We start from the raw sequence: 25,069 nt of genomic DNA on the forward strand, positions 1-25,069 counted from the left end.
TTCAAGAACTCCTGTGTCTATTCTTTCTCTCATATGCTTAAAAACCAAATTATTTCAGGGTTTGGGGGGGCTTTTTCACTTTGAAACAATGCCTCGAGATCAAATACACCTCACCACCTTTGGTTTTTCTGGGTTGTTTTGTTTTGTTTTAAGAACCTCTTTCTACACCAAATCTCTGATGATGAAATAGTCTGATCCATCAGAAACCATCTGGTTTTGTTGACCTGAGTCTTGAATGCAGTATTTGTTTCAACCCGTGAACTAGAAGAGACAGACAAACTATCTCCTCAGCAATTTTCAGCCACCATTTCTTAGTATCTATCCCTGGTAGCACACAGAAGACCAGATACGCAAAAAGAGGCAGGCCAGACTGGTTTCTGTTCAAGTGACAAGGAATCAAAGGTGTCAAGTAAACTAAAAATGCTGGAAAAATACCCTTAACTGCCTTAAAGCAGCATTTGACTGCATCTGACTGCACAGTGACTCCCTTCCACGGGAGAAACATCTGGGAAGTGGGGGTCACCAGCAGGTGCATGTCCCACATGGGAATGAGGCCTTGGGGGAGACCTGTGGTGGTGGCTGCTACTGCTGTGCTGCAGCACAAAAAGGAGAAAAGTTTCCATATCACTCACTGGCTGGCTCAGAGGTTTACAGCTTTCTCCTCAGCAGCACCACTTCTCCAGTCCCAAGTCTCAGGTGAGGAATGTTTGCAAGCTGCAGTGCTTGGATTTGCTGCAAAAGGATAACAAATTTACAAAGAAAGAGCAAGGGAACATCTTTGTTCCTGCCATATGGATATCTCTATTGGAAGCCAAAAGGAGAAACATTATGCAGTATGTAGGCCAGGTTTTTCTTAATGAGGCTGATCCAACAGCCACACAAGAAAGCAGCAGATTATCACTGACTTCAAAGGAAGCTGAATCATACCCCCAGAATGCATATGGTCACAAACAGTAAGTCTTTGGCAAATACTGTCACTAATCACCATCCCTACTCCCAGATCAGTTCCCTCTATAAGCATTTTTTTCTAAGTTTCCCATTTTCTCAAATTCTACGTACCAAAGTGCTGAGTTAACACAGGGCGTTTATCTACACGACATTTATCTTCAGAAGGTCTCACAGACAACTTAATGAATGGTCCATCAGGGAAAGAAAAGAACAACAGCATAAATAAATAAATAAATAAAAATAACCACGGCTATTTAGAAAAGTCCAGAGGAATGCAGTGCTTTGAGCTTAAGCATTGATGAGTTTCCTCCAGGGGCTGCAGTTCCTCACTCCGTGATGCGGTGCAAGTCAGCCCCACTGAATCCTGAGGCAGCACACAATGTTCCTCTGCTCAGCCTCTCACACGTTGCTAATGGGAAGCAGAGGCAGACTCAGCAAGGCTGTCTCACACTGAGAAAGGAGTGAAAAGTAAGGCTGAGAGGGAAAAAAAAAAAGGAGCAGGCAGACACTTCTCTATAAATGGCAGAAAGCAAGGAAATGCATCATTTCTTTCTAGATGGGAGAAGCAATTATTGGAGAAATTAAGCGATTCACAGAGCGCTGATTATAACTCCAGCCTTTTGCACTGCCAGGAAGAGAGGGGAATGGAACAGTAGGTATAGAGTAAAGGAAAGGGCTCCTAAACTTGTGTTAAATTGTGTGCCTTAATTGGGAACCAACACTCACAGAGGAGATACTGAATCCACAGGTGATGCCCAAGCTAAGAGCCTGCTGCCTTTCCTCCTGGCTGCTTAGAAATTCCAGTAGCCTGAATTGCATGGCCAGGACAGTTATCACCTCACAAATGAGGTGCACGTGCACTGCTCATTCATTTCAGTCAAAATTACACCAGTGCAGGTCCACACCACCAGTGCTGGAGGAAAACTGGGTCATTGGGATGTTTATGAGCATGTTCAGATCAAATGGATGAAAATCAGTAAATCTCCACACTCCCATAAAGTATCCAAGATTAGATCTTTGGTACATAGATGAGCTTTTTCAATGTCAGAGATGCTGCAACTGTTCACCTCAGCTGGGGAGTTTACCCCAGGAATCTGCAGAAAGAGAAACTATTTCAATCTGGAATTACAGCTAGCACACATTTACGGCTGCTTTGAAAAGTTATTGCTCAACAGCACTAAGTTACAGACCCTTACTTGCTTATAGTCCTGTCACCCAGTGTATCTGCTCATTACCAAGAGCTCAGAAAAGCAGTAGAGCATCTACAACAAGCAGAGTGGAAAGTCCAAAAAGCCTTTTGGGTCCTGGTCCATGGAGTTTGTAGGCAACAACCTGTGCTTTCTGAACTTCTCCAGCCCTTGCAATAAGCAAAAGAGACACTGCAGACACTTTCAGCTCCCTGCAGTCTCTGCAGGGACTGCTGAGAGTGCCATCATAATGAAGCATAAGGGAAAAGAATTAGCATGGCTGATAAACGAACAAGAAATTTCACCCCCAAAAATCACCTGTTTACCACTCAGTGCAAAATCATGCACATGAAAATGTCTGATGAGCAACTGTTAGCACAGTACAACAGCAGCTTGCTTAAACTGCCTGCACTTCAGGGGTGTCACCCTGAAGCTGCTGACTTCAACACAGTCTCTGAATTTAAGGGAGAATTTGGGAGAGCAATCTCCTGTCTTCTCTTCTGTTTTACTAACCTGCAGCATTGACTGGGAAAGCCAGGCAGTAAAGCTGACAGAGACTGTCACAAGAAGCTGTAGTGGATGGTACAGGGTTGAGACAGACTCCAGAGAGAAAAACTGAGATCTAAATAGGGCACGAGATGATTATTAAAAATAACTGGAATCCATGGATCCAAATGTAACAACAAAGCAGCAGGCTGATTGTCAGTAGGATCAGCTGAAGTATTTGTCCTGTCTTTGACAGGCCTATATGAACACTGTTTGATTTAAAGTGCTCCAGCTGCCATTACCCTACAGTGCCTGTCATTAAACTTGCCACTATTACACTTTCCAAAATCTCACATTCTTTTTAGGCTGTCACAGGCAGACTGTGGGTGCAGAATAAGACAGGGATATATTATTCTGTGATCACTGCCTGTACTATCATTTTGCATCAATTCTAGCTCCAGCCCTCTAACTCTAACCCTAGCCCTGCTGGTGTATGACTGAAAACCCAAAATGTCTTCAGAGAATCAGCTAGCACAGCATTGCTGGCAGAGTTGCAGTATCTCCAAGTTCGCTTCAGCTTTACAGCAGCCCGGTAATTCCAGTTTCTCCCTGATTTGTAGTGGGATGATAATATGACAGACTAAAATGTGCAACAAAAGCATGACAGGCAATAGTGTGGCATGTGAGGATGGGATTTTACTCGAAAGGTCGGCTTGCTCTCTTTCTAACCTTTTCCCACATTTACTGGAAGAACTTTGCAGATGTTCTAATTTGAAAGCAGTGTCAAGCTGGAATATTTTCCAACTTGCCCTCAGTCATCATTGCTGCAGCTCTGATCACACACAGCGAAGGGTTCAGTAGAGCAGCTAAATCATCCCATTTTGTTACATGACATGCACTGTGTTGAATTTACACAAGAAATCAAACCAAAAATTGGTTTAGGAGAGATGAGTTGCCTTACCAGCAGGGATAAAGACTGACTTGTCCTGTTTAATGCAGAGGTAAACAAGAAGCTGATTATCCCGAACTGAAGCAATACTCAGACTGACAGAGAAGAACAGCCAAGCAGTTGTGTATGTCTCCACTGTTTCACTCATCACCTTTGGTGTCAGCTGTAACAATTCAATTATAATATATGCCCCTACAGGAAGCAGTGATTAAGTTGTCCTCTTAAGGTGCAAAACAAATCTGTCAATAGAAGTGTCCAGCTACTGAAGGGGCTCAAAATCTTCTAAACATGGCACTGCACTGAACAGGCCCAGAGAGCAGAAGGGTGCATAAGAAACCCTCCCCAAGGGGGCCAGTTGCCCCTAGAACAGTGAATTGCAGGACATTCCAATGGGAACCCACCAGCAAGATCCCATTTAGAAATTCATCCTGGTTTTAGAGATTCCACTGCAATGTTTTTGAGGCGTTGCCTTACTGTCTAGACTGCTTTAGCTCCAGCTGCCAAATCAGACATAGATTCTTGCAACATTCAATTAAACATTATCAGTCTAGGAGGCAACACATGGAGCCCAGTTGAGCAATGGGTTTCCTGCACATCTGTCATGACCTCTCGGAGGAAATCTCCACCTGTTCTGCTGTGTACAGAGCTCTGGGGAGTTACAGAGTAAGAAGGCTTGTTTATCAGAGGTTTCTTCCACTACATTTAATTTATAAATGCAGTGCTATTTCTTTCACCTAGTTTTACTAGATTTTCTCAATTCAACTTAATACTACGCCCTTGACCTTCACTTTATTTACTCAACTTTTTTTGGTGATGATAACAAGTGCTTTGTCCTCGGTATCAGGTCAACAAAGTTTCAGAGATACAAAACCTTAAATAACAATATTCCAACATCTCAGCTGCACTTAGGGGAGCAGACTGGAAAACTGGAACCGTATGTCCATATGACAGGAAATACTGTTGTGCACAAACTATTGTTGCAGAAGCAACAATCTCAGCCATCTCTTAATACTATAATAGTTTCTTGAATCCACACAAAGCCAAGCGTGGTTTCCCCAACCGGATTCAGAAAGCCACATCAATTTTGGTCTGATTAAAGGTTCATTCAAAACCACAAGAAGCAAAACAATGTTAAGTTTACTATGACTGCCACATTTCTGTGAGTGCTAGTACAGAAGATGAATGAAGTCCACATGGTTCCTTGCACATAAAGTACAGCTCTGATTTATATTAGGAATGTGCAACTTGATTGATGCAGAATGGATCATTATGTTCCCATCCAGTACCTGTCCTGAACTTACCATGCAGGTGTTTCATCTATTAAACTCTACAGAAATATACAAAATTGAACAAAGTGTCTGGTTTTGGTTCATGGTCAAAGTGTTACTGGATTTCAAAGCACAGTCCTTTTTGATTTCAATATACCTTAAAACTTACTATTAATAAAAAAAAAAATCATTTCTCAAAATAAGATGAGCTCCACACAGCAGCTCATTGCTGCTCTGGTCATTAAAGAATAAGCAGTGCAAGGGCACCAGGGTGAAGACAAAGCTTTAGTGTGCATATGCCCCAAATGAGGAGGCCATGGGGTAACCAAAACACCAACGACTCCAGGCCCAGCTCTTCCATGCTTAGAAGCAATTTAGCCTGGGAAAAGCTGGGGGATAACCCAGCTGCTGCCTGCACTGCCGAGAAAAGCAAACGGGAAAGGCAGCACCAGACACTTACTGGAGGTGAAAGGATGAAGGACATCAGTCACAAAAAGCAACAATGAGAATTCAGACTGGATGGAAAGAAAAATTTGTTCTCAGTGACATCAAGAAAACATTCTTCACAATGGAGGCTAAGCAGTGGAGAAGGCTGTACAGGGAGGCAGTGAAGCCATCCTCCCATGGTATTTTGAAAACTCAACCAGATGTAGCCCTAAGCAACCTCACCTAAAGCTGAAATTAGCCCTGCTTTGAGCAGAGGCTGGACCAGCTGACTCCACAGTCCCTTCCAACATGAAATTTTTTTTCTGTCTCGCGCTAGACTGTTTAGAGCATTGTTCAAGGTTCACAGCTTTCTTTTCTAGTATTTTAACATTTCCTTGTATTACAAATATTAATTCTAAGGGACAGGAGGACATGACACACTTAATTATTACTACAGCAACAATGTTTTAACTGCCTACAAGTTTTAGGGAGGCAAGGAGATTCAACAAAGTACAGGAAAAAGGACCCACCAGCACCTCTAGGGGAACTGTTTGCAAAGAAAACTCAACGCACAGTGGCAGAGCCCTTTATTGCTTTGAAGCAGATGTAGATCTATAAAATAAACTGACTCTTGCAGACACCTGGTTTGCATGAGCACAAAACTGCTGCTTGGAGACTGAGGTCTAGCACCACTGGTATAAATTATGCAGATGTGATACACAAAACTACGATAGTTTCTTTAAAGCTAGAGATCAAACCACTTTGGTTTGTCTTTAATCATGCCTGACAGTTTATAAGAGTTATACTGATTTAGTATTCCTCTTGCACTGCTGTATTGGATGAAGTGCTTGGAAAGAAGTTGTTAGAAGGTAGCACAAAACAATGAAGTTCTGTGCTTGTCCACAGATCTGAAATTTTGCATTCTCTTCCCACTGCCCTGCCAAAATGCCCAAATTATAGTCTGCAGGGAGCTGGTTTATAACGTCCTTGATTTGGAAGAGCCCATTATGCTTTTTGTTTTACTGAACCCAAGATTTCCTCTCATTTGGAGAAAGCTTCTTGCGAGTCCTGCACATTTTATTCTGATATTTAACAAACCAGACAAGGAAAAGATTTATAACCACCTAAAATCTGGTGCCCCATTGACAGGTCCTGAGCAAAGATGAGCACTGTAACTAACACACAATACATTTTCAAGTGTGGTCTGAATAGCACAGTGGTCTGTCACAAAAAGGGCTGATGATCATATAATGATGCTCTACACAGAAAAAAACTTTTCAGTATCTACAAAATTTTTCATTTTAACAGACACTGAGCAGGAGCTGAAAGCCCTGTCATTTTTAAAATGGCATAGAGGAAGTAAATGGAAAGAGTAAATTCCTGTTTTCACTGAGGCTGACAAGCCAGAGACAGAATTTGGGTCTAAAAAACAGCCCCAGGCTCCAATTTGTGGCCACATCTTCGCTATATCAACTGATATGATCAAGGATAGTTTTGTTCTATTGTCTTTGTTTGCCTCTCAAACATTTGTAAGCACTATTAGAGCGCCTTTTTACCAGACTAAACAGGCTCAGCTTGTCAGGGTCTCTTCAGAGGATGTGTGCTCTAAGGTCCCAGACTATCTCTTGGTAGCCCTCCAGTTTTCAGTATATAAAGATTCATTGTGCAAAGTAAAATGAAGTCCCTATGTATCTGTTTTAATAATATAACACTGAAAGAGTTAAAAACAATGCAGATATTCATCACTTGTTCAAAAAAAATCTGTGCTCTGAAGGGCTGCCCAATTTTCAGAATTTATAACAACTTTTTTTTTGATGTTAAAAGAATGTATGCATAGGCCATACATTTCCTTCTAAGACCAAAAGAAACATGTTTTTCTTATGAAGCTAAATGAAAGCAGTGTTTTTTGTTGTGCATTCCTGATGGTGTATAGCTAAAGGAAATTAATTCCTCTTTAACCAGGAACTGGTTAGGGAGCTTGGAGGAGAGCAGGAGCAGTGCTACAAACAGCTGCATCAGGGCAGTCCACACCGGAGTCCTGAAAAGTTCAGGCTGACTACACAAGGCCTCTGAGGTTAATCTTGCTATTGGATAGTTCTGTAAACACTGTCTCGAGTCCTGTTCTTAGCATTTTTACACCACTCAAGGCTTCAAGCCAAGGGCTTGATAAAAAGAATGATTTGGTTCTTGAAAAGCATTGGCAAAAAGCTGACCAAACAGTCTGTTTCCAATACTACCCAGTGAAGTCTGGAAGAATCAAGACTTCCTGCATGCAGCCTGAGTGCTACATTTGCACTGAAGGATCAAACCCATTTAGTCTCCATTCAATCTCACTTTACTGACAGCACTGAATGCTCCTGCACGGGGCATGTGTCCAGCAATACCATGGCCTGACCACAGCCACTCAACATCCTGCCGGGAGCCCATGTTCTGCAGCAGCTTCTTACCTACAATGTCTTCATAGGCATTTTCTTCTAAAGTGCTCTTGGATCCAAATTTATGCTGGCTCTCGGTTCCATTTTCAGTTGGGGAGGGAGGGTACAGGGATTGCAGGCTTGAGGCATCCTCAAACTCAAAAGATTTTCTAAAGTTTAAAACAATAATAATTAGTAACAAGAATGCAAAATTATTCAAACATTTAGATGAGCATTTGCATGTCAAGAAATACATATAAAATGAACCATAATTTTTTTTAAAATAAAACCTCACATCATGCTTTAAAGACTAGCTTTTAGTGGACACTAAGTCCTGTGCTCACAGCAGTCTCTAGTAGAGCCATCTATGACAGTTCTATGAAGTTGGAAGTATTGTTATCCCCATTATGAAGGCAGGAAGAAAATACCAAGAAAATATGTTCTATTTTTCCAAGTTTACAGAATAAGTTACCAGCACAGTCCTCAGATTAGAAATTACTTTGCTCTTTCCAGAGGCCCCAGAAACATGTGGCCTTCTGTCCCAAAGAAAGACACAGTCTCTGAAAAGCATTCCTGCACTGGTTGCTCTGGGAGACGTAGCCCTTAGCTGAACACCACTCACGTCTTGAACTTTTGGCTATGTTCCTGCACAGATCTCAGTGCACAAGTGCCAAAGGGAGATTCATGTGCCAGTCACCCATATCCCTTGCACACCCCAAGCACTGGCAGCAAAGAAGAAAGCATTGAGGAAATTAGTGCTCTCTGGGGTGCATGAGCAGCTTGGGCTGATGGCTCAGGGGCTGAAGGTTTGGCACTACTGGCAGAAAGGTGAGAACCAGCTGGGTCAGATGAACCCACACAATTTGTCTCCCAGGCGGGTTGATTCACCACCTCCCACCCAGACCTGCCCCAGCACTGCTGAGCAGTTCTAGAGGGAGAAAAGCCCAAGTTCTTCCCACTCTCCAGTTCACCCAGTCCTTGCTCTCTGGGGCGGTATCTACACTCAAGGTGGGAGCCCCGTGATTTGCAGTGACAGCAGTACAGGGGCTGGCATTCATTGGACTGATTTACTGCAGAGGATGAAACAGTGAGAAAAACGGGCTCAGATCAGAGTGTAAATCCCGTGGTGCTGCAAGGCTTGCGTGGACTGTGCCGGTGCCCATACTCCACTCACTGAGCCCCAACCTAGCTTAACAATAAATCATCCTGCTATCAACCCCCCTTCTTCCCAGCTGGAGTGGAGCACATGTTACAGCATATCCATGTGGCAGTGACAGGGTCTCATGAGCCTCTTTTGGCCTCTGAACTGGCTCGAGCATCCCTACAGTGGCCATTGCACAGAACACTGCATTTGAAAAGAGCATTTCCTGTTTGTCTGCTGGAGCGGGCTTACAGCTGGAATCAGGCTGAAGAGCCTCCTCTCTCTCCTTTCCCTAATCTTCAGAATATCCAGATCCAAGTTATTTACATCAGGATCGTGGCAGAAACGACCTGTGCATGTCAGATCCAGACACCTGCTCCTCCACAGCTCCTCACAGTTACGAAGGATGCTGACACACTGAAGGCACAGCTGTGTATGAAACACGACTTTCTAAAGTAGTTAAATACCCAGCTCCTATAGATTGCAAGGCATCACTATGACGTGGTGACACTGTATAGGAACGGCTGTGTGGGCCAACACTCAGCTGTGGTCCATGTGTCCCAAGTCTATCCTGTGACACTCCTCTCCTGCACTGTGTGTGTGCCAGAGGATTTCCAGCTGCTGGGGAGCACCCAGCTCACACCACACTCTGAAATGTTAGAGCTACTCTTGGCACCAGATCCAGCCTGGCTTTCTGCTAGCAGGCAAACATGGGAGACTTCCTCCATATTGCAAGAGTGTTGAATTAGCCACCAAAAACAAAATCAGTGCTATCAACCAAAGTATTGGGAAAATACATACCCCCAGTCCATTCTCATGACATTGCAGTGAGTGCAAACCACATGTATGTTCAGTCTGAAACACACAGCTACAAGCTGCAGGCACAATGAGTTATGTCTGTTCTCAAAAAAAGAACAGTTTAGGTACTGAGATTTCAGTAATTACTATCACCCAAATACTGTTGCTCTTAGATTATTTCTATGCTCTTTAGTGCTTTGTAATCCTTGGGGCTCTCCTTTCTGTTATTGAAGGAAGAACAGTAGCAAAAACAACAAAATTAAGATTTTTATAAAGGATTTCCACTCAGCATTGAAGTCAGCCAGCAAACCTGAGATTTTTGGGAGGTTGATTTGATCTTATTTAGATCATGATTATGATCTAATTAATTAACATGATTAACATGTCCAGAGAGATCATTAAACTACAGTGGGTAAAGCAGTTACAAATGAATGGATACCTACCCAGTAAAATGTCAAACTGATTTGGAAAAATCATCAGATATATATATGACAACCCTGCTAATCCTACAATTTATATTCTACAACTTGAATTGATTTAAAAAATGCTTTTTGGAAGGCTTGTTTCCCCTAACCCTAATTCAGGTCTGAAGCTCCTTTGCTGAACTGTGCTGTTGTCTGACTCTGCTATGACAGGAGACTGAATCTGCAGAAAAGCAGGTGCAAACAGAATTATACCTCTTCTGGAAAGAAGCTTCAAAACTTCATCTCAAAAACCCATTGTGATAAAATACTGTGATTCTTAGATGACTTGCCCATTTTCCAATAAAGGAAACATTTGCACGAGAATATTTAAAAATTATTGGTTTTCTTCTGCACATTGCAAATGCTGTGCTGAACTAAGGGCAGCCTTACTTCACAAATTTTCCTTAAAAACTAGATTTACTTCCTCTAAGATTATTGCTAGGACTCAAAGATAAGCACTGCTGGTCAGAGCTTGACTTTCCATATCCCCCCACACCTTTCTAGAAGAAACAACATGCCTCAGCAGAGCTGTTTGATCTTTCAGAAGCAGGTGACTCCTGAGAGAAAAAGACAGAACCTGAAGGCTCCTCTTCTCTTCCTGTCCCAGTATAATTCAGATGAGGTTGTGCTAAAAAACTTTTAATAATTGATCCAACATCAAACAGCAGAATCTGAAGGGCTGGTGTGCATCTGAGATGCTGCTTAGCAGTTCCTTGCAAATCTCATCACTAAATATCAAGGGAGGGTTTGTATTGTACACATGCACAGACAGGTGAACTCGTTAAAAATGCTAAAATTTGAATACTTAGCAAAAACTATGCCTACAATTTTCCAAGCAATGAGCAGAATGAGTTTTACCATGTCTAAAACTCAGGAGGAATCAATGGATTTGAACAAGCCAAGCTCCACAAATTGCTGGGGAAATGTAGCCATACACTCTCCTCATCATTAACTCAGGAAGAACATAGAGGACTTTCTGTGATAAAACAGTTTTTTCTGAAATAATCCTCTACAGCAGCTGATAATAATTTAGGATGATATTCTTAAGGACTGAATTAGATAAAATTACCTACATTGCATAAAACTTACAGAACTGCTGTAGTAATGAGCTTTGGAAATAGAAAAACTCTGCAAATACATTTTACAGGAAGAACAGATTGTGAAGGATCAGCTATGGTCCCACTATCAGACAGTAATGAAATTATGATCCATTAAAAATCACAAATAAGGGCATTTGTGCCAGAATAAACTAGATAACTTTTATCACACCTAACCTGGAATATTTTTTTGTGATTGAGGAATGCAGATTTTAGAACTCCAAAACTGAAGGCATTCAAAGGTATTGTACCAGTACATTCCATCAGTGCAGACCAGCAGAAAGAAACACTAATCTTGCATGCAATTCCTAGATTATCTTATGTCAAAAGCACTGCATTAGAGGGAGAATTTAAAATACTGCTACTGCAGAAATATAGCTGAGTTATTTATTTATTTGTTTGTTTGGAGAATCGAGAGCATTTCCTTGACTTTTACCTATTCTGGGATTTTCTGTGAAAGCGTGACTCTTTCTTCTGCCTCCTGGTCACGGGGGGCGCAGGAGTGGACGGGAGGGGAGGAGGAGCAGCAGGCGTGGGAGATGGAGGTAGGCCATTGCTTGGTTTGCTTTTGTGGGATTTGTCTGCCTCGTACTCAAAGGTGCGTTTGGGCTTGGGGACGGGATTGACGGCGCTCTTAGCCGCACTTTCCCGGAGCACTTTGGGGCCGGCTGAGTTCGCAGTAACCCCCTGTTTTGTTTTACTGCTTTTCTCAGCCTCAGGAGGCGTTTCTGGTTCACTCCCGAAAATAACACTCCCTCCTTTGCTATCGCTCAGGGTCTCACTCAGTCCCTCCACAGTACTCAGAGTCCCAGACTTTTTCCTCCCTTTGTCCACACTGTAGCAGCTACTTGGTAACTGGGGGAGGCCTCTGCCCGACTGCTCCTTCAGTGCCTGCTCGATCTTCTGGATTCTGTTGAGCACAGCAGAGGACTCTTTCCTCACATGGCTCTTAAGGAAAGTGGCAGAAGGAGGTTCACTCCTGCCTGGTCTCTTTTCAAAACGATGGCGGGAATCCCTGTCCAGCAGTTCCTCCTCCTCTGTTTCCGGGTAAGAGCACTCGGAAAATGTTCGGCTCATTCTTCTGAGCCCTTTGAAATCAAACGTCTTGTCGCTGCAGGGAGAGGTCAGCACACTGGGACAGCTCTCACCGCTCAACCTCTCCCCAGCATCCCTCTTGTCCACACACACGCTTGTCCTGGGGGACAGCTCCCGGCGGCATTCCCATTCTGTGATCTTCTGCCTGATGTCCAGCGCCTGCGAGCGCACGCTCACTCTGCTGATGGAGAGGGTCCTCAGTTTGGTGGCCGTGCCCAAGGACAGAGTGCTCTGGGTGAGTGGATGGCTCCCTATTGCTTCCCCATCTTGAGCTTCATTTGGACTCTCCTTATGGTCAGCCTTGAGCACTGACAGCCTTTTATCCAAAGCACCCACACTGATGGCTTTGAGGGGGTGGCTCGGGGAGTCGGAGTCCGATGGGCTCATGGAGGTGCTTCGCAGCGTGGATGTGCGGCTGTTCCAGTCCTTGAGGCACAGCCTGGACCTGGACACTCGGGAGAGCCCAGTAGAGTGGGAAGAATCCTCACTGTCACTGAGGGGGTAGCCAGGGCTCCTTTGTGGGGACAACAGGGGCGGTGGAGTGGCTGACTGGCACCTGGAAACAGAAAGACATAAAAAATCAAGGCCTTGGGGAAACTGGAGTTGTTTGCCAGCTTTCTTCTGATCGCAGGTCTCCACGCTGAAAGACACCCCAAAGCATCGTTAAGATACCGGTGACCATTCAGCCACGGAGTTGGGGGTGGGAAGTGACAGCATTTAACTGGGGTCAGTGATGAGCCATGAGCAGGACACTTGGCACATCCGAAACAAGTTTTCTGACCTCTGTTTGACCCCCAGTTTTTCCAAGTTTCCTGAACTCAAAGCCCTCTGAGATTCTCATAGCAAACCTCTGCCCCGAAAGCAACTACCACCTGCTGTGGCCAACAGATTAAATTCCCCTTATCAAACAGAAGTAATTTCTTATCAAAAGAATATTACACACTGAGAAAACACATTGATCTGCTCACACTATGTGCTGAAGAATATAAACTGCATAGAAAGAGCTCAGTGTTACCCAGAAAAAAAAACCCTTGGAACAAATTCTAGCCATGGTTTGCAAAATCAGCTATTGTTACTGGGGTTTTGTCCATTGTTACACAGACTTTTAAGAACAAAAAGATGCAAGGAAATTAAATAACACATTAATCATTTGGCTCATCAGTGACAGAATGGAAGGAAATTAAGCCAAAACCATGTCAAAAAAGGGGGTTTGCTGCCCTGCCAAAATCCATACATACAAATCATAGCAGAAATAATCACTACTTCAACATTAACTCCTTTCTGTTCCAAACAGTACAGGAAAAAGAGGGAAGACCTATAAGTAATGCCTTGCATATGCTATTAAGTTTATGCTGTGTGAAGACTGTGGGCAACAAGCTGATTTTTATCAACTGTCCTGTATACAAGCAAGATCCAAATTAAAGAACTGCTTGACCAAAAGAAATCAGGGGAGCAGATGTCTGCACTACAGCAAAGAGGGAAGGCATTCAGAAGATCTTTGCTGCTTTACTGTTGTCTTCCCAACAGCCAGCCAATACCTACAGCAGGAGTGCCAGCTTCTGAGCATTAATCCAAAAAATCCAGAGCACTGGGGTGGTTTCTGAAAAATTTACTTTGACACAGGAAATATTTACTTTTCCTTCAAATGCAACCCGAAACCAATTTATCGGATTTCATCCCAGTTTCTTACAGTGGATACTTCATAATCAAAGCTCAAAAATACCACAAAAAAGAAAAGTTCTGGTCAGAAAAAGACAGTAGTCAAATTATCACGAAAGGGAACTGATCTCCTTTTTCAGAGGCCTGAGACAAGCAAGTCTAGTTGTCACAGAAGTTACACCGCTTAGTGACTTTTATTTATTTACTGTTTTGAAATATACCTGTAGGAAAAGAGATCTCATGTCAAAATGATGGCAAATACTCCTACAACTGCCTAAAGCAGTTATTTCACGACAGAAAGGATGCATGCCAGAATATGCTCTTTACTTCCTGGAAGTTGAATTTCCAGCCATTCTATACAGCTGCAGACAGATTAAGAAATCTCAGAAGACCTAAAGCAGGTGACAGATGATAAGTGGTTTTGGCTGGTTGTTGCACCTCAGTTTGTAGTGGATTACCTGGAATTACCTTGGCAGATATATCTTTATAGAGCCTGGAAATGAAACCTAGATCAGCCTCTTCAGGCTTAATGGGGCACCCTGATCCACCATTATTTCAGCCTGTCTCATCTCCATTTCTTCAGGTTAATACCACAAAGCCAAATTTTTATACTGTTAGTAACACTGCCTTACCTTAGATTTGAGATCATGTTTTCCTAATTCTTTCATATCGTGCAGACCCATCCCAGAGCTGCACTGCCATTTCTCTCAAGACAACAAGCATCACCCAGTGGAAGCGTATTTTACGTCTAAAGACTACAGCCTCCACTACAGCCTTAGAAGATGCATGTTGGCTAAATCCACTGTCAGGATTCAGCTGCAGGATAGAGACAGAAGAGGCCCTGTAGAATGTTTGAGCATGTTACAACTTGCTTATTAGACTCTGATCTGTACTGGCAATAGCAAGAATGAAATATAAAATGACAGGGGTAAGATCAGTAAACTGGCACAGCAGAGGTGAAGAACATGCTGACAATCAGAAAATCATAGACACTTCTCTGCCTTTGACACACTGCACAGAAAATGCCATAGGCACGGTCCTTTATCTCCTTACAATCTACTTTTTCAGCTATTTCCACTGTCAGGAAAAGGTTTGGTGATTCATCAGGGGAGGAGGAAAGGGGGAAAATTATGGTCTGCATAACCTGAAGATGTTGCAAAACATTTCTTCTTAAGAGGTAAGAGCCATTCTTTTAAACCCCAGGCTCCCAGTATGGTAACTGCAATTAAGGCTTCATCTTGAAACGCCCAAATTCAGTTACAAAACTCCCAATCACTTCCACTGTGCTAGACCAGGGCTGCAGAGCCACAGGCCTTCTGCAGGAGTTTGCCCTCAAAGGCTTGGGTTACCTGAGTTAAGAAATAAATTCTGTTTTACACTGCATTACACTCTAAATTTGAGTAATTCAGAGAGAATCTACAGGACTTATTCAACAACAAAGAGGAACAGAGCTTTGTCCCAAAGGTTTCAGCATGGATTCTCTGAAGGGTTCTGGTAAGTAATAGAATGAAAGAAAAAAACAAGTCCAAAAGCTGAGCAGTAGATAATAAAATGGTTCTTCCCCAAGAAACCTACTTCCATCAGAAGAATATTCTCTTGCAGGCACAATAGTTCCACAGACTTTAAAAGCAGTATTATCAGATGGAGATGAATAATTAGGAAACTTGCAACCTTCCACAAAAAGATTGTAAAGCAAAATGCTTTTAATTGAAGTTTTCTACATTGAGAATGATACAGTGCAGCACCTTACGATGCATATCATTACATAAACTTCCCAAATATCATATATAAACACCATAAATAGAGATTATGGAATCCAAGTTTCGCTTTATTAACAAGTTCCCTTAACCAACACTTCGTTCTGGGCAAGGATTATTTCTTTGAGGATATCAGCATTTCACAAAAGACGTGAAATACTCACAAAACTTGTAACAGTTGCTCTGTTATAGGTTGCTCTGATTCCCTAAGGGCATTCTTCCAACACACAGCCTTATGTGTGCAGTGCCCAAACCCCTGGCAAGTCAGGTGTGCACTGCAGTCTCAAAGGCTGACAAGCAGCCACCATAACCTCCAAACAGGTGACAGATCCTGGAACCACCTTTCTGCTGGGACTCGTTGCTGCTCACTGAGGAGGAGAGCAGACAGAAATCGAGAATCCAGGAGGTGCTTTCCAGATCTCTAGACCATGCCCAGCTTTGCCATTGTGATTTGTTCCTTGAGAAATCAGCGGTTACCCACAGTAGGAGGAAACCGATAATATCATGCTCTGTAGGATTTTGAACTGTAGATACAACTGATTTCACATTCTGATTCAGTCACTTCTCTTCAGTTTCTCTTTTTCTCACCCAAATGCATAAAAAACTTCTGATTTACAAAAATTGTTAACTCTTGAGGGCTGCTCCCAAATATTCATATATCCTATTTTTTTCTCTAGTAAAGGCATCTCCTTTCACCAGGTCCAGTGAACACGTGTGGATAACAGTGGAGCTGTAATTCAGCTGCACCAAGAGCAGAACAGATGCACTTGATTTAAGATAATTTGTAACCTACTCATCACAAAGCAAAAGATGAAAAAACTAAGTTCCTGCCTTTTAGCAAGGCAGACTTGTACTAAACATCTATGGGGATGAAGAAGAGCTCGTTCTTCATGCCAAAAGTGCCTGAGTTCTCACCCTCTGTCTGACCCAAAAGTCAAAAAGTCTTACATTTTGAACAAGACATCAATCTTCTTCCTGCAAAATGTGAGTGCTAACATTTGTTTGTTTGTAGAAGAGGAAAAATTTAATTCCTGGAAACCACTCTGAAAGTGAGCAATACAAAATTACTATTAAAACTAGGGGGCTTGCCCTTTTGATCCAGCTGAGTAGAAGCACAGCTCCTTCTGCTTCCCATGCCAAACATCAACTCTGGAAAAGAGAAGAAAGGGGTGCAGAAAATGCCCATAACTTCATGAGTAACTTTTAACAACGGGAGGCAGACAGAAGGGTGGCTCAAGAGCTGGGTTTCTATCTTTTGGAAATCAGAATATGGGTGGATTATCAGAATGTGCATTTATTGAAGCATTTACATTCAAGGTCCACACACCTTATACACACTAAGAAAAATCTTAGGTTGCATTTCAGGTTTTAACAGTGACTGGAGGGTGCTTAAGTGACTTGTCTTGAAAGAGTTACAGGACTCCCAACCCTCACTGCCCTGTTCTGACCTCTGATCTAAGCAGCTCAGACTCTGCAGCACTGTTTTATCTTTCCTGAAGTGTCAGGAGTGACCCCACAGATCATCCTATCCTGAGGAAAGGCAAGCTGGAAGAAGCCACTCAGCATTTTTTCAGTTTTGCAAATCCCATCTGCTCTTCTTAAACCAACATGTACAGAATAATAGTAGATCAGATTTTGGCTCCCTGCTCCAGGGAATTTCCCACTTTGACATGCTCATGCATGGGAACCTATTTACTGAAAAAACAAGGAACGTGATGACAAAAAGGTACTGGGTTTTCCAGGCTCCTCTTGGTGTCATTTCCCAGTGACATTGATGTTGGGTGCAAAGACTCCCAGCACTGGTTTTACTCCTCAGGACTTTCTCCCCACTTTTGTTGGGAAAAATATTGCTTTCTTAGCATTTTAGTTGGGGGTTTTTTTCTCATTCCTGGTTCTCCTCAGGGCATTGTGCCATTTCATCAGGACAACCTAATCTGTTTCAGGGTAACAGTAACATCAGAATCAGCTGTGATCATAGAATTGTGAGTTTGGGAATGAGTAGATTTGGCCTGCCACACAGCCCTAGAGACTTGTGTTGCTCTAGCCAATATTTAAGGAGATCTGAAACAAAAGCAAGAGAAATTTCTCTTTGCAAGGGCAGCAAAACTCATGTTTAATACATGCACTAAAGCTGCCCTGATAGGTAAATGAGGATGTAACTTTGAGATTCTCTGGAAATTTGTAAGAGAGAATGCTAAAGAAAATTCAGCTACTGACAGCTACTCTGAGTGCAGATATGGAATCTTCCCAGAGCAAGGCAAAATGAGAGGGAAGCACACCCTGCTCACCTGTTAATTGGAACCATTCACTATATCACGCACATATTGATGTACTGCTGCTGAGAACAGATGTATTGGCTCACTATAATATTCATTTGTATCAAACTTCCACTTGATTTGACAAAGCAGTCAGAGAAAACCTGTAGAGATCTACAGAAGCTCAAATTAGAACCAGTGTTTATGTCCCATTCTTTCTGTGACCAAGTGCTTTTGCAGAGGTTCAGTAACCACAGTTCTTTGCAACCAGCATGGTTTCACACCAGGGGCAGTGCTGCCAAGAAATCACAGAGCAAACAAACAGAGCACATAAACTCCTCTGCCTTTGTCAGACATTCTTGGGAAAGCTCCCAGTACGAATCAATACTTTTGCACAAACAGAAACTGGACACAACACTGCAGTACAGCAATCTCCCAGGCCTCTTCAGGTATAAAAAGGCAGAGTCGTTATAAGCAGACCAAAAATCTCAAGGACTTTGATAGAAGTCTATACAAGAACTAGTAATAAATTTCCTCTATACTTTCCTCCAAAGGACTGTGAGAAGTCTACTTTTAGCTGCCAAACAGCGGCAGTCAGTGGTGTGGTTGCACTTTGAGATGAGTTATGGAACAAGTCATTTCACGGAGCAGCATGGATTCAGCATAATTTGCTTGTGACAATGTGCCATTTCCTTTTCTTTCCTCACCCCTACCTGCATCCTCACCAGAGGGGACAGGTTGAGGCAGTGACAGTGACTGCTGCAAAGACTCAGCCAGGCGTTGCTGTAAGCAGGGGACAAATGCAGGGAGTCAAGCTAGTCTAACTGGGTTAGCAGGAGGATAAAATGTACAACCATTACCACAACAGGTGATCTGAAATGGCTTTGCTGCTTAGTTGAGGTATCCCACAAGGATCCCGTGTATTGACGATCCTTTGAGTTCTGACTTTTTCTTTTCAAGTATGAACAATCATCTAGGCTTGGTCAGCTGCCTTGTGTACTGCATCAAAGTACATAAATTGAATCTTTCAGTGTAGTAATTGTTCCAGGAACAGAAAGGGATTTTAAAACCCATGTTATTGTTACTCCTTGTAACTAGGGATTATGGGAATATTAAGACCAAAGGGATCTCCTGCACTACTGAATTTAAATCCACTCTCATTTGGCAGTAAACCTTTCTATTATAATATATTCTGCACTCTCAGAGAACACTGCATTTTAATTTTCTACATAACTCAAGTAGATAATTACAGATTGTATTTAATTATCTTAAATCTAAATAAGAGCTTATGGTGAATAAGGGAGGTGAACTTTTCACACTCAAATGCTGGACACACACCAGTAAGGTGATTTTTGAGCTGATTCAACTTGGTGATGGAACAAGTGGTGCAACTTGTCATATCTTGCCTCTCTCTTGGAAAAGAAAGTGATGCACGTGGTAGCAGAACAAACCCTCTTGCACCAGACTCTTTATAAACTTTAAGCTCTTACCAGGAATCTGGATAAAAATCCCCAAAAATCTGCATTTCAGATAACATCCCCCTGTTATTGTTGGCTTTGGGATTGTGACAAAATCAAGACAAAAACTTGTACTTTCTAAACTGAACAGTGAGTCTGCATTATAAGATTGTTTAAAATAGGCTCACTCTCATGAACATGTGCTGGGATGGAAAAGTCCCAGCATTTAGAGAGAGTGAGCAATAAAATCAAAGTGGATAACAAATCACAAAATGTTTAAAGATAGAACATAAATAGAAACACCAATTATTTTCCTGTTTGTACTTCTGAAATTTTTTCCCCCCAAGGAGTTTTGATACTTTCCATTTAAATAAAAAACAAAACCATATCAGAACTAGCTACAAAATGACGGGACTGTGAAACTAACACAGCAACAAAAAAAAGATCAAGCTCTCTGTGTGGTTTTTAAAAGCTCCAGTATCTGTGTTCCCAAGAAGTACTGAGTCAATGATAATAATTGTGGGGTGGATTTGCAGGGGTGCTGTGGTGAGTTCCTGTGTTTAACACCCCCCTCCCCACCAGAGCTCTGGCTCTTTGCAGTTGGTTCTTGAAGAGAAGTACACGCAATCCCAGCTGACTACAGCTCAACTGTGTTTTTATGGCTCAGAAGAAAAAAGGTCTGATTTATACCAGGGAAATGCAGGAGTCATTCTGCCAAAGTAAATTACATGAAGTGGTAACTGTGCTCTACCACTGTACAGAACAAGGGCAAAGTTGATGAGTCAGATCCTAAATACTTGAATTAGCCTGGATCCATAAAGCCTGACAGCAAGACAAATCTGACCATGAGGAATGACTGTAAAATAAAACACCATCAATCAACATGCACTAGGTGTCTTTGCCAAGTGAGGGGAAGAAGATAACAGGAAATTGTGAAATTAGCTAGACTCAGAGGGTTAGATTCCCTGCCACTCCAAATTTATGGCTGTCTTCTGTTCTGTTGCAAGGCAAGGGCAGGATGGTCTTTAAACAATTCCCCGTTTAAGCCTTTTTCACCTCCTCTGTTCAGACACAAATAACTACACAAGGCAAAGAATACCAGAGGGCCTGGGCTGTACTTTTCATCACAGGCATCAGAAGCTGACTGTGAAAAAATCAAAAAGCAAGAACAGAAGTATCAGAGTAAGCCATTCTCTCTTTTCCACCAAAGTACACTACACTGGTTTCATGGGACCAACTCTCACTTTCTCCTCGAAAAATATGATTCAAAGTTGAAAAAGTGAAGCCTCCCTTGGAGTTACCCTTTTCCCATAACATGTTCTGAATAATAATTTATCCGATAGATATTTCTACTGTTACAGCTCCACTATTGTTACTGTTCTGGAATTGGCTCAGTATGTTTTAGTCTCACCTGATTTCTTAAGATCTTGGGAGTTTTGCTGAAGAGGGAGTGGCATTTCCACTCCTTGCACATTCAGAGCAAGTGACGGCATTTTCTTAAACCAGGCAGAAAGCACAAACCTGCGATTGTCTATTTAAGAACTGCCAGTCCTTGAAACTTGTTCTTTAGCAGCATGTCGGAACATGCTGACTGTTAAAAATCCCAGCGCGCATAGAGGCACTCAACTTTCCTTTTTCAAAGCACAGGTGATTTTTCAACATGCTTGCTCATCTGTCCTGGAATATCAAACCAGCAAACTATATGGAACTAATTCTGACAAAGCTTTCCAAGTTTTATGAGCTCACATGAATACAATTTGAGAAGCATTAAAAATTATTTTTATGAATTGTGACACCCGGTTTTCAAGATACCTGAGTGCATTCTGGGTTTGGCAACCCCCAAATCTGAAATTTGGGGTTGGAAATTCGTTGTAAAATAAGCTAATCCCTCTTCTGCACTGATAAGGCAGAAAACCTTACAAGGTCACTCTATACTTCACTGAAATACTCTATATCCACAGAGAAAAGAACTGAACAGGAAGTCAAAAAGTCCTAAATCCTGGCTGCACACTAATCCAGAATAGAGACAAGTCTGTTTTCCCTGCTTTGCATATAAATCAACATTTAAGTCATGCAAAACCTCATTAAATAGACTCAAGTATAACTATCTAACAGGGACATAAAGAGAATAAGAATTCAGAACTCCCATGTTCCACAAAGTTTCTTCATCTCCCCCACTCAGAGGAGTTTGTTTCAGAATAAATATGAAATATTTTATTTGCCTTTCCTACCAGTATCCACATTTTCCTTCCAGTTCCACCAGTTTAGCTGTGGTCCCCAACGTACTGCAAGTGTGCAATGAGATCTTTCTGTAGAGGTTTCTTTTGTCCAGTTTTGCAAATTAGTTTATTTAACACAGTGAGAAAGCATCCTAGAAGGGCAGGTTATAAAACTGAAAGCCATTGTCCATCTGTCTGCTATGAAACAGGTGTCCTTAATTTCTGGCATCATTTCAACTACCAATATCACAGTCCATCAAATCTGAGGCCTGAGATACCTAGAGAAAATAAAATATGTCACACAAGATAATACTGAAGTGATTAAAAGAGAATATCTGTGCTGCTTCTGGAGTTACTGAACTGCAGAGGAAGTAAAATAAAAAGCAAAACAAAATAAAATTTCAAATACTAGCAGAGTAGAATCTCCTGTGTTATCTCTGCTCTGAATAGAGAAGAACCTCAACATCACCCTGCCTGAGCACAGCCTATCAGACCCAGCCTGTCTCTCTGTCGTGCACTTGGAGCTCACGCACTGGGAAGGGAGGTCACAGGTCATATGGACCATGTGAGGCAGGGGGAAAGAAGAAGTAATGCTGATCTCCAACTCTGCCCAAAGAGTGCTCAGGCCTCTGAGGGGCTGGCTCATCTCCGACCAGCAGCTGGGTACCATCCCGTTGGCAAGACAACTGTAACAACTCAGTTCAGCTTGCTGCAACCTTCTTCTCTAAGCAAAATCTGAAGCACTGGCATAAAACCAGCTCGCTCCACGCTAGGAAAATTTATCTGTTTCCTGAAGGACGTTTTTTGTACATGTTTCTGTAATATGGATAAAGCAGTCTGACAGCTTTTTGTTTGTTACTACATTACTCTTAGTATGACACAGCTAGAGAAATGTGCCCTTGTTCTTCACCTTTAACTTCATTTTAGAAGTTTTGCCTTCTTTTTGCCCTTAGAAGAGTGGATTTTCACCTGCTTCAACCACCAAAGATCTGTGTGTCTCAAACTTGGACTATTTTTCCAACATTATAAATGGTATTACCATCCTCTGTGAACTTTCCAGTCACTTAGTTATGCAATTGTAACTCACACATACACTCACATTCATTGCAACCTTTGAGACTAGGCAAAACATTTTTCCTACTTTTTTTTTAATTTTTGGCACTTGGAAAAGCTGAAAGAAGAGGGAAGAGTTGATAAGTAAAAGATGACTCATGGAGGTGCCAAAGCAAGGAAGAGAGAAGGGAGAGAAGGAAACCTGATAACTGAGTATACAATGTGCCTCATCTTTGGAGGTTGCATCCTATATCTGAAGGAGGAAAGATTTCAAAGTTTATACCCCTGGCCTCTCTTATAATTTTCTTCAGTGGCTCTGACCTTATGGTATGAAAAATACCATCTAGATATGATGACAAACATGACCTTTGGTACACTTTCCAGTGTGCATAAATGTGGCTGGATGCCAGATGCCCACCAAAGCTGCTCTGTCACTCCCCCTCCTGAGCTGGACAGGGGACAAAAATATAACAAAGAGCTCACGGATTGATATAAGGACAGGATGATATTCCTTACCAATTACCATCACACCATTTGGGGAAAAAAATAATTAATTATCAATCAAATCTGAGTAGCATCATGAGACATGAACCCAAATCTTAAAAAAAACCTTTCTCCCACCCCTCCCCCTTCGTCCTGAGCTCAACTTTACTCCCAATTTTCTCTACCTCTTTTCCCGCAGCAGTTCAGTTCTACTGGGAACAGGGGCTGTGGTCGGTTTATCACACGGCATTTCTGCTGCTCCTTCCTCATGGAGAGGACTCTTCACACTCTTCCCCTGCTCTGGAACGGGGTCACTCTCACGGGAGACAGTCACACTCTTCCCTTGCTTTGGAATGGGATCGCTCCCTTTGGAAATGGTTACACTCTTCCCTTGCTCTGAAATGAGGTCACTCCCACTGGAGACAGTTATTACCCTCTTCCCTTGTTCCAGCATGGGGTCTCTCCCACTGGAGATATTCAGACTCTCCCCCTGCTCCAGAATAGGCTTGTTCCCGTTGGAGACGGTTACACTCTCCCCCAGCTTTGGAATGGGGTTATTCCCACTGGAGATGATCACACTTTTCCCCTGCTCTGGAATGGAATCACTCCCACTGGAGACACCTATTGCACTCTTCCCTTGCTCCGGACTGGGGTTGCTCCCACTGGAGACAGCGACAATCTTCCCTTGCTCTGGCATGGGATCACTCCCTCTGGAGACAGTTACACTCTTCTCGTGCTCTGGAATGGGGTCTCTCCCACTGGAGACAGGCACACTTTTCCCCTGCTCCATAATGGGGTTGCTCCCCCTGGAGACAGGAACATTTTTCCCCTTCTCTGGAGTGGGGTTTCTCCCACTGGAGACAGGAACATTTTTCCCCTTCTCTGGAGTGGGGTTGCTCCCCCTGGAGACAGGAACATTTTTCCCCTTCTCTGGAGTGGGGTTTCTCTCACTGGAGACAGGAACATTTTTCCCCTTCTCTGGAGTGAGGTTTCTCCCACTGGAGACAGGAACATTTTTCCCCTTCTCTGGAGTGAGGTTTCTCCCGCTGGAGACAGGAACATTTTTCCCCTTCTCTGGAGTGAGGTTTCTCCCACTGGAGACAGGAACATTTTTCTCCTTCTCTGGAGTGGGGTTTCTCCCACTGGAGACAGGAACATTTTTCCCCTTCTCTGGAGTGGGGTTTCTCCCCCTGGAGACAGGAACATTTTTCCCCTTCTCTGGGGTGGGGTTTCTCCCCCTGGAGACAGGAACATTTTTCCCCTTCTCTGGAGTGGGGTTGCTCCCACTGGAGAGAGTCACACTTCCCTGCTCCGGCGTGGGGTTGCTCCCATGGGCGATAGTTACAGTCTTCCTTCGCTCCGGCATGTGGTGTCTCCCTCGGGAGACAGTTCTCCAAAAACTTCTCCAAGGTGGGTCCTTCCCATGGCTGTAGCTCTTCATTTACAGCTCCAGGTGGGTCCCTTCCACAGGGTGCAATCCTTCAGGAACAGGCTGTTCCAGTGTGGGTCCACCCCAAGATCACAGGTCCTGCCAGCAATCCTGCTCCAGCGTGGGCTCCTCCTTCCACGGGTCCACAGGTCCTGCCAGGAGCCTGCTCCAGCACGGGCTTCCCATGGGGTCACAGACCCCTTCAGGCATCCACCTGCTCTGGCATGGGGTCCTCCACAGGCTGCAGGTGGATCTCTGCGCCCCTGTGGGCCTCCATGGGCTGCAGGGGCACAGCTGCCTCACCATGGGCTGCACCACGGGCTGCAGGGGAATCTCAGCTCCAGAGCCTGGAGCACCTCCTGCCCCTCCTATTCCACTGACCTTGGTGCCTGCAGGGCTGTTCCTTTCACATACTCTCACTCCTCTCCTCTTTGGCTGCAATGGCTCCTGCACAGTAACTTTTTTCACTTCTTAAATACGTCAT

General features: G+C 43.1%; 1 protein-coding gene across 9 annotated transcripts in view; it reads right to left on the minus strand.

The window, feature by feature from the left end:
- DENND2B (DENN domain containing 2B) overlaps nucleotides 1-25,069 on the minus strand; it is a 157,575-nt gene that overhangs the window by 49,803 nt on the left and 82,703 nt on the right. For 8 of the 9 annotated variants that reach the window (XM_040067884.2, XM_040067880.2, XM_040067885.2 and 5 more), the window contains 2 exons: nucleotides 11,615-12,829; nucleotides 7,712-7,848 (listed from right to left, as the gene is read on the minus strand). In XM_040067884.2, coding sequence (XP_039923818.1) covers nucleotides 7,712-7,848; nucleotides 11,615-12,829 — 1,352 coding nt within the window. Of the gene's footprint in view, nucleotides 1-7,711; nucleotides 7,849-11,614; nucleotides 12,830-23,341; nucleotides 24,882-25,069 lie in introns of those variants that run through there. The other variant, XM_040067877.2, reaches the window with a different exon arrangement.

This window comes from Hirundo rustica, chromosome 6 (genome assembly GCF_015227805.2).
Source record: "Hirundo rustica isolate bHirRus1 chromosome 6, bHirRus1.pri.v3, whole genome shotgun sequence".
NCBI lineage: Eukaryota > Metazoa > Chordata > Aves > Passeriformes > Hirundinidae > Hirundo > Hirundo rustica.